The sequence below is a fragment of the Pangasianodon hypophthalmus genome, chromosome 4, assembly GCF_027358585.1.
Source record: "Pangasianodon hypophthalmus isolate fPanHyp1 chromosome 4, fPanHyp1.pri, whole genome shotgun sequence".
NCBI lineage: Eukaryota > Metazoa > Chordata > Actinopteri > Siluriformes > Pangasiidae > Pangasianodon > Pangasianodon hypophthalmus.
In genome coordinates, this window is record NC_069713.1 from 3,655,522 (window position 1) to 3,669,320 (window position 13,799).

The following is a 13,799-nucleotide window of genomic DNA, read 5'->3' on the forward strand; positions in this document are numbered from 1 at the left end:
GGAAACTTCCGCTCGGTCTCCACCTCCACCAAGTTCATCAACGGCAGGAGGATCACCACCAAACGGTACCGAACACCTCACACCAGCACAGCAATGAAGCCTGCAGTGCATGCGTGTATGAAGAATGTTCATGAGTGTGTGTGTGTGTGTGTGTGTGTGTGTGTGTGTAGCATCGTGGAGAACGGTCAGGAGCGGGTGGAGGTCGAGGAAGACGGCCAGCTGAAGTCTCTCACGGTCAATGGTAGGGAGCAGCTCCTGCGAATCAACAACATATGACCATTCCAGCAAAAAATAAAAAATTAAACAGGAATGAAAAAAAAAGCTTCGAAGTCAGACCAAAAAATTTTCCAAAACTCATGTCCAGTGTTCAGAAGGACGTCTCTCTCTCTCTCTCTCTCTCTCTCTCTCTCTCTCTCTGTACAACATTCCACCAACACCTGTAACGCACATCTCACCCAGGAAGTGTTTTTTTTTTTTTTTTTAAATGAGATAAACCTCTTCATCCTTTACTTCACTGCACCAGGCAGAAGCTGTCCATTCATCTGTAATATTTAATTCAGATCCTGATTATCTGCTGTCACCAATCACCATGTACATTCCTGTATCTTATGACTAATTTAATACTAATTTAATGTGCATTATTATTATTATTATTATTATTATTATTATTATTATTATTATTATCATTAGCTGTGTGTGGTCACTGCTGCATGGTTCGCCAGCGATGCGGCTCCTCATGTAGTCGTTCTTGTGATTGTTGCATAACCTCCAGCTCTGACACTTTGTTACTCATTATTAATATATCATTCATATCAATATGTTAATATATAGTTAATATAAATATATATGTGCATAGGATTTTTGTGTAAATGAGGAAAAAAAAAGTTTCTGTTTCAATAAAATGTGTTTTCACCTCGCTTTGGGGATGTTGCACTCACGCTTTCTGTGTGTTGATTTCACCAGTAACTTAATGCTAATGAGTGTGTGTGTGTGTGTGTGTGTGTGTGTGTGTGTGTGTGTGTGTGTGTGTTTCACTTGGCTGTTTTCTGCCTCGCGTGTGTTTCACCCAAACGCTCACGGATTATTAAACCACACTCTGCGCTAATTACTCGCTAATTTTTTCCTCCACGCCTCTAACACACTGACTAATCGCACTGACGCGTCTCAGCGGAGTTGTGAATTTACACTTCACATCACGAATCTTAACTTCACAGAACATTTCACGACAGCAGATATTCTTTTAAATCTGAGGAAACAAGGGAAAATAAAATTATTACCCAATTGAAAGAAGAAAAAAAAGGACATAAAAACAATAAATAACCAAAAAAAACAGTTATATATCATGTGATACAGTGTATATTACACCACACCACTGTTGACTTCTCACTCTGATTGGTCAGAAGGTGTTGATTAATTTTCTTTCACAGCAGCTCTGATGGTTGTTGCTATGGAAACTATTTAAGCGAACACAACCTGCATATATTTCTTACACATAATGTCTGAATGTAAATGTTTTTACTACGTGCCAGTGAGAGTAACATTAGTTTTGATCTTTCACCCCAAAGAAGATGACTTCTTCAGTCTGTGTGCGTGTGTGTGTATGTGTGTATGTGTATGTGTGTGTGTGTATGTGTATGTGTGTATGTGTATGTGTGTGTGTGTTTTGGCGTGTGTGTGTGTGTGTGTGTGTGTGTGTGTGTGTGTGTTTTGGCATGTGATGTGTTATGACACACTGAGAGTTGTTGGATGAGAAACTCAGAGGGAATTACACTCAGCTGTATAAAATCCTACAGCTACAGGAATTCAACATGCTGGAGCAAGCAGCAGAACACGACATCATGGAGTGTGTTTGTGTTTGTGTTTGTGTGTGTGTGTGTGTGTGTGTGTGTGTGTTTAAAACCTGGTATCTTCAGAGAGGATTAATGACATCACAGTGATTTCCACTGAAAGAGGTTAATGCTGCTCACATGGCTACAATCTGCACAATAACATCGGAGTATTCGGTGAAATTCGACATGAAATTCGCCACAATTTCACACTTTTTCAGTGCAAAGTGGGCGGGGCTAATCTTGGATAAAGCTTCTGTAAGCTCCAGTCTCAGCAGTCAAAAGGTTGATGTCACCAATGTTATCAAAATTTGTCTCTTCAAGACAAAAAACTAGCCTAGTGTGTGAAATTTTGCCTCGTGAGTGAGAGAAAGCTAGAGAAAGAGTTAGAGATCGAAATGAGAGTTAAAGCGAAAGCAAAACAAGTGTGTGAAAGCTAACTGAGTGAGCAAAAGCTAATCATAGCATGTGAAAGATAACCTACAGTATGAAAGCTAACTGAGCGAGCAAAAGCTAAAGTAGCGTGTGCAAAAGCATTCCTAGAAAACACTACTTAACCTGGCAGATAAAAACTAGCCTAGTGTGTGCAAGATAGCCTGCTGAGTGAGAGAATGCTGAGGTAATGATTTAAAGCTAACCTAGCGTGTGAAAGAGAGCTTTGTCAACAAAAGCTGACTTAGCAAGTGAAAGCTAACCTGGCAGATACTAGCTAGCCTATAGTATGTGAAAGCTAGCCTAGAAAGCACTAGCTAACCTGGCAGATAAAAACTAGTTTAATGAATAAAGCTAAAGTAGCAGGTGAGAGCCTGGAAATCAATGCTAACCTGACAGATAAAAACTAGCCTAGTGTGTGAAAGCTAGCCTAGAGAACAAGATAAAGCTAATTTAGGGAGTGAAAGCTAGCCTGGCATATAACAGCTAGCCTAGTGTTTGAAATATAATCTAGCGAAAGCTAATTGACCTAGAAAGCTTACCGAACAAGCAAAAACTTACCTAGCAAGCGAAAGGTAGCCTGTAGAGCGAAAGCTAACCTAGTAACGTAGCGTAAGATGCAGGTGTGTATGAATGCATTCATACCTGCCCTGCTAGACAGCTAAAGCTAGCAGCTAGCTTTAGCTGGCAACAACACTTGCAGCTAGCTTTAGCAAAAAGCTTCACATGTAAGAAGTGACGTCTCAGAGCAGTGTGATGGAACTGTGCTGTAGGTGATCATCACCCCTCTTAATTTCTCACTGTCTTTAAACAGAGCTAAGATGAGTCGAGAAACATTTTCCAGATTTGAACACGAGCCACTCCCTCCGACTCGCTAGCGTTAGACGTGTTTGTGCAGGTCGCTTCGTTCTGCGGATAAAATCCTTCTTCCGTAAACCTCGAGAGGAGTGAGATCTCCACTGAACTCTGACTAACTCACACAGCTGCTCTGAGGAATGCAGGAAATATCGCTCTGTTTATCTCTTCAAGTTCTAACACATTTCTGGAAAAGGTGTGAGTGTGAGTGTGTGTGTGTGTGTGTGTGTGTGTGTGTGTGAGAGCATTTGCATGTAGTATGAAGTACATGTGAGCTGCTGGATGTTGTAATAGCCATGCTGAGGAGTGTGTTAGTTTATAGTTCTATCTATCTACAGTCAGGTCCATCAATATTTGGACATTGACACAGTTATTGTTATTCTAGCTGTCTACCACAGTGTACTGATGAAATTTGGGATTTTTTTATATGTTTGTATATATATTTTAAGGGACCAAAAGTAATGGGACAATTGACTGCTCAGCTGTTCCATGACCAGGTGTGTTATTCCTTCATTAATTCACTTACAGTTAAGCAGATAAAAGGTCTAGAGTTGAATTGCAGTTGGAATCTGTAATCTGGAATCTCAATATGAAGTCCAAAGAGCTGTGACTGCCAGTGAAACAAGCCATCACTAGGCTGAGAAATCAAAACAAACTCATCAGAGAGATAGCGAAAACATTAGGTGTGGCCAAATCAACTATCTGGTACGTTCTTATAAATAAAGAACACACTGGTGAGCTCAGAAACACCAAAAGGCTCACATAAAAGATCACATGAAACAGAAAAGTGTGGTAGATGACAGAAGAATTCTTTCCCTGGTGAAGAAAAAACACATTTCATAACAGCTGACCAGGTGAAGAACTCTCTCCAGGAGGTAGGTGTATCTGTGTCAAAGCCAACAATCAAGAGAAGACTTCACCTGAGTAAATACAGAGTGTTTAAACCACTGATCAGCCTCAAAAAACAGGAAGACCAGACTAGAGTTTTCCAGAAACATCTAACATCCTATGGACAGATGCGACGAAGATCAACTTGTACCAGAATGATGAAAAGAGAAGAGTATGGAGAAGGGAAGGAACTGCTCATGACCTGAAGCATACGACCGTGTCTTACAGCATGGGTGTGTACGGCTGCCAGAGAAACTGTTTCTCTTGTTTTTATTGATGATGAGACTGCTGACTAAATCAGCAGGATGAATTCTGAAGTTTATAGGATGATATTATCTGCTCACATTCAGCCAAATGCTTCAGAACTCATTAGATGATGCTTCACAGTGCAGATGGACAATGACCCCAAGCATACTTACCCCTTAAGCAACCCAAGATTTATTTAAGGTAAAGAAGTGGATTGTTCTGCAATGGCCAAGTCAGTCACCTGACCTGAATCCGCCTGAGCTGCATTTCACTTCCTGAAGATGAAACTGAAGACAAAACTTCCCTAGAACAAGCAGGAAGTGAAGACAGCTACAGTAAAAACCTGGCAGAGCATCATGGGAAGAAACCCAGCGTCTGGTCCTGTCTATGGCTTCCAGACTTCAGGCAGTCATTTACTGCGAAGGATTTACAACTGAGTATTAAAAATTATATTCATTATCATCATTATTATTATAAATGATTACTCTAATATACTGTGGTAGACAGCAAATAACTCTAACATCATCTGTCTAATAACATCTATCTATCTATCTATCACAATGTTATGGTGGTGCTGAGTCATTACTCATCTCATTTTTCTATACGGTATGCAGGGATTTTAAACAACTTTTTAAAAAAGAAATGTAATTCATAGTAAAGTTATTAATTTAACACATTTTTGTAATCAGTGATTAATTCCACGTTGTATGAATTCAGTTCATTATATAACGAAGTGACCTTGAGGCGATCAGTAATGAAGCGCACGCTGTATGAATGTAGTATTTCTTGTGTTTTGGAGCCACCTGCAGGTCAGATCCATCACACACACACACACACACACACACACACACACACACACACACACACACACACACACACACACACACACTTTATAGCCTCTATAACAGGTTTCCTGCTTTAACTGTAATTTGATCTGTTCTCTTCACAGAGTGTTTTATCATTCAGACGAAATAAAAAAAAACCATATTCTTCTGTTTAGACTGATGATCATAAATCATTTTACCGTCATTCCTCTGCTACAGTACACAGAGTGTAGACGCTGTTATTCCACAAGGAGCAGGAAACTGAATCCCAGAGAGTTTTCTATTGGACAATACATACACATGGCCTTTAGGGTATATCATCCAAAAATATTCAGATATAATCTACGCTAATAACTAGCAGCTAGTTCTGTGTTCCAGTTTGGTAAAGCTGATATTTCAGAGTTGACTGAGTCCTTTTCAGGAAACAGGATACAGAACCTGTTGTTGTTGTTGTTGTTCGCTGTCTTTTTCTCCATTTGATAATAAATAGTGCAATTTGGGAATATTTGATTTTCTAAAATAAGCGACATAACACCTAATTTTAATTCAATTTAATTCAATTTATTTGTATAGCACTTTTATCAACGGACATTGTCACAAAGCAGCTTTACAGAAATAAATAAATTCAGGATATAAATGTTAAATGTATGAATTTATCCCTAATGAGCGAGCCAGAGGTGACGGTGGTGAGGAAAAACTCCCTGAGATGATATGAGGAAGAAACCTTGAGAGGAACCAGACTCAAAAGGAAACTCATCCTCATCTGGGTGATAACGGATAGTGAGATTATATAACTGTGTACAACATGGACAAATAGTGCGATTGTGTAACCAGGAAATTCATTACAGTTTACACATGAAGTCTATTTTATTGAAGTTATCAACTGTTCAATGATGGAGACTTGAGTTCAAATCTGTTTGTGGGAATCGCAGTCCTGAAGCTATCAAAGCAATTGCAGTCCTCGGCCATCGTAGCAAAACTTCGTACCAATTGAAGTCCAAAGTCATCTTCATGGTTTATAAGTGGTACCAAGTGATGAGAAATCCTACCAGAAGGAGGGCATCAGGATGGATCAGGCAGGTCCGGAGAGCAGGAGGAGTCAGGATCACTGGCACCTCAGGAGTAGCAGGTGTAGACTTTATTTCTCCAGCACTTAAACACTTAAACATTAACTTAAATATTAAAATATACAGATTTACAGTATAATTTACAATTATAATGATGTATTTTTTACTATCACTTAACCATTTAATTATCATTAATCATCAATTATTAATAGTTATAAATTAATGCAATTAAAATTAATAAAAATAATATACTTTCATAACAGATTTTTTTATAACTTAATCAATACAAGTGATTACTGTAAATGCATTACTATATTATTAAATAACACTTACCTACTGTCATATATAGTTTATTATTTATTTCAGATTGTGCTTATACTGTATACTTTCCTAATAAATACCTTCCTTTATTTATTTATTCATAATGTGTAAAAGTATTATATATTATTGACTATATTCTAGATCTGTGTATTTATCTAGAGTCTTAGCGCTCTAGCACTGGACAGGGTTCTGGGTTTGTCCCTCTGGGGGGAGAACCTTTAAAGGTTCTAGGTAAAACCTTACAACATGATGTCTTCTTATCAGAACCTCTTCGGAAGTGAAGAACCCTCGAGGAACCTTTTTATCTCCTTCTGTGTTATTTCACTGCTCCGTGACTGCACACTGTAGGATTTTTATTAAAATAAATCATACTTACACACACAGCTATTTGTTCTTAACTGAGTGGTAACGGAAGCTGGATAAGAAATCTCAGCTTTAATATGAGTGTGTGTGTGTGTGTGTGTGTGTGTGTTGTGTAGATCCAGGACTTTAAAGTGTTTAAGTGCTGTTCCTGAGCTTTAGGTAATCGTTATAAACACTCTCGGTCCCTCTCTGTACATACACACACACACACACACACACACACACACACACACACACATACACACACACACACTTCCCTGGTGTTAAAATACCAGTGCTGTTTATAGACTCATTCTCACACAGTGGCACTTTTAAAGTTCACTTCCTGACTCTAAACACCTGCTCGAGTCTAATTAAAAGCCGAGCTTTGTGCATTATTGATGAACACCCGGACGTCTAAAGTGCACACTCCTTCTCCCACTTTTTCCTGAGCTTTGGCTCGTTGGGAAAAGGTCAGGCTTCCCGTTGTGTGATCTTCAAGCCTTTATTTAGCTTAAATACAGGTTTCAGCTCGCTCCCTTCTTCCCCGTGCACTCAGGTGACGAGTTTATTCTCTCCTTCTTCCCGTGAGAAATGATCAGCTACGTTAAAGCATCTACCTAAAGATCAGTGAGATTACTGAGGATAGTACCACTTAGAAACCATAAAGATGACGTAAGCCTGCAGTTGCTACGTACATATTTACACTCAAGTCTCCATCACTGAACAGTTAATAACTTCGACTTCAACAAATAGACTTCATGTGAAAACTCTAGTGAATTCAGAAATAACTCTGATGCTCATACGTATGACGTTCCTGGTTACACATTTGAAGTTTTTGACTCTATAGTACACTGTAAGACATTTTGGTTAAACTTAGAAACGAAAGTTCACCTGCTGCCTTAAAAACATGAGTAACCTCAACTCACTGTTTCAACTCAGTCAGGTCAAGACAGTGACTCAAAGACAACAATCCAAAGTCCAGACAGTGACTCAAAGTCAATACAATGATTCAAAGTCAAGACAATGACTTATAGACAATGATCCAAAGTCAAGACAATGACTCAAAGTTGAGACAATGACCCAAAGTCGAGACAACGACTCAAAGTCGAGACAACGACTCAAAGTCGAGACAGTGACTCAAAGTCAAGACAATGACTTAAAGACAATGATCCAAAGTCAAGACAGTGACTCAAAGTCAAGAAAGTGACTCAAAGACAATGATCCAAAGTCAAGACAATGATCCAAAGTCAAGACAGTGACTCAGACAATGATCCAAAGTCAAGACAATGATCCAAAGTCAAGACAGTGACTCAAAGACAATGATCCAAAGTCGAGACAGTGACTCAAAGTCAAGACAATGACTCAAAGACAACAATCCAAAGTCCAGACAGTGACTCAAAGTCAATACAATGATTCAAAGTCAAGACAATGACTTAAAGACAATGATCCAAAGTCGAGACAGTGACTCAAAGTCGAGACAGTGACTCAAAGTCAAGACAATGATCCAAAGTCAAGACAGTGACTCAAAGTCAAGACAATGACTCAAAGTCAAGACAGTGACTCAAAGACAATGATCCAAAGTCAAGACAGTGACTCAAAGTCGAGACAATGACTCAAAGTCAAGACAGTGACTCAAAGACAATGATCCAAAGTCAAGACAGTGACTCAAAGTCGAGACAGTGACTCAAAGTCAAGACAATGACCCAAAGTCGAGACAGTGACTCAAAGTCAAGACAATGACTCAAAGTCGAGACAATGATCCAAAGTCAAGACAGTGACTCAAAGTCAAGACAATGACTCAAAGTCAAGACAGTGACTCAAAGACAATGATCCAAAGTCAAGACAGTGACTCAAAGTTGAGACAGCAACTCAAAGTTGAGATAATGACTCAAAGTCAGGACAATGACTCAAAGTCGAGACAATGGATTACTTTAAGTTTAATTTTTGAAATCTTATAAACTTGAGTTCAATATCCAAAACTTGTCATAACAATGACAGTTAAAAAGAAGAAAGAAGTTCTCATAACTTAATGGAGCTCTCATGTTTTACAATGTATACATTTATAAAAAGAGAAATTATTTATAATCTCACTATCCGTTATCACCCAGATGAGGATGAGTTTCCTTTTGAGTCTGGTTCCTCTCAAGGTTTCTTCTCATATCATCTCAGGGAGTTTTTCCTCACCACTGTCACCTCTGGCTCGCTCATTAGGGATAAATTCATACATTTAACATTTATATCCTGAATTTATTTATTTCTGTAAAGCTGCTTTGTGACAATGTCCCTTGTTAAAAATGCTACACAAATAAATTGAATTGAATTGAATATGTCTATCTGTCTATCTGTTATTTATTTTAAGCTCTTTTATAGTTTCACAAATAAATTTTATTTGTATACTGTAGCACTTTTATTTTATATTTGTTGTATTTATATATTTATTTTTATTTGTTTTATTCCTCTTAAACTATAGCAACTTACTCATTACTTACTTATGTTTTATTTATTAAAGAACAATGTCAAGTTACAGCTTTACCTCTGACTGTTACAAAGCGCTGACACTGGAGACTCCTTCCATCAATGATAATTAAACATCTCCTTACTCTGAAAAAAAAAAATGTTTATGTAGAGTGTTGTTTACGTGAATGAGCTGTTACTATAGAAACGATAAGGTATTAGAACGAGCGAATTAATATAAACCTGCTACTGTCAGAGCTGCTGTTATAGAAAACGAATCACCACCTTCTGACCAATCAGAATGCAGAATACACACAACAGCGCGATTATATCTATATAATGTTATTAGGTTTTAAGTTTGATGATGCTGATTACGCTGCTTCACTAGCTTGCTTTAGATGGTGCTATAAAGGATTTGTGATTTATGTCGTTTCTTTGTGATAAGACACATTGAGCACACTGCCAGGAGAGCTGCAGAGAGCTGCCGTTGTTGTTGTCGTCGTTGTTGTTGTTGTTGCTGTTGGCTTTGGAGGAAGCTGCAGGTGATTTTGGCGCCGTCGTTTTAATGAAAGATGAACGTGATAAAGGTGACGGAGGGACAAATATCCGGTAACCTGAGCCAAAATTCCTGACCCGAGCTCTAATCTGTGATATTAAAAAGGAGCGTGGATGTGTAATGCAGACTCTTTTCTCTGTGCTGATGATGGTGGATGTGTGTGAAGCACACACTGACCACGACCCTGCTCCTATCCTGTATCGCAGATAGCTGCTTATTGGACTTAATGCAGTTACACCGAGAGAGTCGAGTGCTGATGCACTGCATGATCAAAGTACGGTGTGGAAGTCATTGTTTCATCCTCTGTGTGGTGCACTTTTATGAGGAGTAGCGTACAAAATCTTAAACCGCTCACTATCGGTGGTTACAGATGATTATTTTAATGACCTACACGTGTAGTGCGTGATGTCACGCCTGAGCCATTATTTTTGTAGCCAAGAAATCCAAAATGAAACATATACTGGATGTATCAGGGGTATAATGCTATAATGTTGTTAACTGTATCTGTTTCTGTTTAGGGCTCAAAATATTCATATCTGTTTTCACATTCAGATTTAAACTTGAAAATGGGCGTGGCCTATAAAGGAGGGGTTTTGTTTTCTCTCAGTAAGGTTACTACATGTAGCTTCTAGCGTGACTGAGTGATCAAGCTAACCGTTTCAAAGCAGTGATGTCTTTCCCCAAATCGAGACACTGATTGACTTCACTGTAGACAACAAGAGCTGTTTAATAGAATTTGATCAGATGGACTTCAGTTTTTAGCTTTGTTACATTTCACAAACTTCGCTGGACTCAGTATTCGACTGTTATGAAGCTGGGACGCACTTACAGTGCTGCTGCGAGTCAAAATGGCGTCCTTCAAGCCACGATTCATTGTAATGACTGGATGATTTTCTTTTAAAAACGACAAGCACGACTTAAAGATGATGCAAAACATATGCGTTGAATATTTTACACTGAAGTAATTCCATGATTCTGTTTCGGAGAGGCTGCAGAGGTATGCTGGGATATGTGGAGCAATGACTCGGAAATATTTTCTGCAGAGAAATATGGTATAAATTAGGCAAAAATATCATAATCACAATATTTTTTAAAGACGATGCACAATATGTGTCATGATATACAGTAACCTCCAGTAAAACTGTAATGATGCATTAAAAAATAAACTTTTAAAAATGTATTTAATGCTTTTATGTATTTAAGACTGAAAAAAGGAGAAGGGAATTTTTTTAACTGCTTAAAAAAAAGCTTAATATTTTGCCATTTTAAATATTCAAGCAGTAGAAAACTTTCTCCAATCAGCGGCTTGGTATTTAAAAAAATATAAAAATATGACAGAAGATATCAGGATATCTGTATTGTGACATAATTTTTCACAATATTGATATTAGAACATCATATCCCTCAGTGCTGGCAGTGTTTAGGTCAGGCTAAAAAAAAAAAACAAAAAAAACAACGCATAGCAGGGTTGCCAGGTTGTGCGTATAATATCAGCGTATTGCAGATAGATACTGAGAATCACAAATGCGCTGGCAATCCTCTGTAAACTTGTTTTGCCTGAAAAGACTGAAAAAGAAAGAAAAAATATCTATTTCTATTCTTGAACTTTTTGGGCTAGTTTTAAAAGTTTTGTGTGAGCTGTAGCTAGTGTGTAAATAATGCTGAAACTTGGCAACCCGGCAAGCTGTTCTTTAAAACTCTACAACAAAATAAACACCTTGTGCTTGCGTGAGTATTTTTCTTTCTTCCTGTAGGATCCACAACTATTGTGAAGGTTTTAGGCAAGAGAGAAAAAAACCCCTGAAAAAACAGAATACTCAGCCTTCCGTTCGTATCTGTATTAATATTCGTGTAGGGCGTGTAATCTGTTTAATATTAATAACATATCCGTGTTCGCTTACACTCGCAGTACACACAGAGTTCAGGAGCCATTATTTCCCACGCTATGAGTGGACATGTGCAGGAGGGAGGAAGCTGAATCCCAGACCACTCTGTACTGGAAATATCAGATACGACATAAAGAATACGAGACGCTGAGTAACCGTACGTTCTGCTGTAACTCCAGTGTTGAATCTGTTTTGATGGAATATTTGGAATTAGTCTGTATTTGAAGCACTCAGACCCAAATATTTCACGTGTGATGGCGTGAGTAACGTGAAAAACGTGTGAACTCAAATAAACACATATGAATTAGTAAGGAATATCTGTGTGTGTGTGTGTGTGTGTGTGTGTTTGTCATTTTAGAGCAAAGCACCATGACACAGCGCTGACACTGGAGACTCCTTCCATACATGTTAAATAAACATCTTCTTAAAGAAAACCTCTCCATATCAACTATTAATACGTACAATACATTTTAAAAAATCATTTTTTATTATTAGTCTTAGATCCTGTGGCACGTACAAGTCGCTGCCTATGAGCTGTTACTATAGAAACGATGACGTATTAAAACGAGCGTATTTAAACACACTGTGGTGTAAAATGCGATCGCACAAAATAAACAACTCGAGAAATCACGTCTAAATAATGAAACTTGTATGTGTGATTTTACACGAGTTCATTTCTAAGAGAGACGATGGCATCACGAATCATCATAGCTTTAAATACAATATATTAGCATTTTTAATTCCGCACACACACACACGGAGAGGAGTGAGTGGAGAAGAAAGCAGCAGGAGAAGAAAAGCTTTATTAGTATTAAAGGATTACATTTTATTACATTAGCTTTTTCATTATTTATTTCTCCTCGAAATGTAATTAAAATGAAAATGGATTACACACACACACACACACACACACACACACACACAGCTCTTTCAGTGTTTTTTTTCCTCCTCTTATCATCCAGGTGAAATAAAAGCAGGTATTAATACTCAGGGAAATGTGATGTGCTTCAACACAACCCTGATTTTTTTTTCCCCCCAATTTTTTTGTCCTTTTCTTTTTATATTTTTTCCCTCAAATTAAAACGGTGATATGATCTGTCTGTGTTTCATAGACAAAAAACACTCTAACCCTCTCTGTCTGTCTCTCTTTCTCTTTCTCTGTCTCTCTCTCTCTCTCTCTCTCTGTCTCTCTCTCTCTCTCTCTCTGTCTCTCTCTGTCTCTGTCTCTCTCTCTCTCTCTCTCTCTCTGTCTCTGTCTCTCTCTGTCTCTGTCTCTCTCTCTCTCTCTCTCTCTGTCTCTCTCTGTCTCTGTCTCTCTCTCTCTCTCTCTCTGTCTCTCTCTCTGTCTCTCTCTGTCTCTGTCTCTCTCTCTCTCTCTCTCTCTCTCTGTCTCTCTCTGTCTCTGTCTCTCTCTCTCTCTGTCTCTCTCTGTCTGTCTGTCTCTCTCTCTCTCTCTCTCTGTCTGTCTGTCTCTCTCTGTCTCTCTCTCTCTGTCTGTCTGTCTCTCTCTGTCTCTCTCTCTCTGTCTCTCTCTGTCTGTCTGTCTGTCCTTCTCCCTTTCAATTCAATTCAATTTTATTTGTATAGCACTTTACAATGGACCTTTTTTGTCTCTCTCTCTCTCCCTTTCTTTGTCTCTTTTTCTGTCTCTCTGCCTTTCTGTCTCTCTCTCTCTGTATCTCTCTCTTTCTTTATATCTCTCTGTCTGTCTCTCTCCCTTTCTTTGTCTCTCTGTCTGTGTGTTTCTCTTTCTTTTTCTCTCTAATGTCTATTGTTTAATGTTATTGTTAGTCTATTGTTTGTCTCTTTCTCCTGGTTGTCTGTCTGTCTCTGTTTCCCTCTTTTCCTGTATCTCTCTTTCTCTCTCATGCTCTACATCTCTCTGTCTGTCTCTGTCTCTTGCTGTCTCTCTCTCTCTTTTCTCTGAGTGAATGGTACAGTTTCACTGCTGTCACTTCTCATTAATAAGACATCTTCAGGACAGAAATGTGGAAATTGAGGTGCCTGACGCTGTTTCTGTCTCGGTATGTGTCTTTTATCTTCCGTCGAGTTTTCCGATGTCTTCAGGACAGACGAGTTTACGCTTTGTGGTTTCTCGG

At 38.4% G+C, this 13,799-nt stretch overlaps 1 protein-coding gene across 2 annotated transcripts in view; it reads left to right on the forward strand.

The window, feature by feature from the left end:
- Positions 1-13,799, forward strand: part of dnajb6b (DnaJ heat shock protein family (Hsp40) member B6b) — a 39,952-nt gene that overhangs the window by 22,031 nt on the left and 4,122 nt on the right. For both annotated transcript variants that reach the window (XM_026910107.3, XM_053233341.1), the window contains 2 exons: positions 1-65; positions 171-241. The exon at positions 1-65 is cut by the window's left edge and continues 92 nt beyond it. In XM_026910107.3, coding sequence (XP_026765908.1) covers positions 1-65; positions 171-241 — 136 coding nt within the window. The remainder of the gene's footprint in view (positions 66-170; positions 242-13,799) is intronic.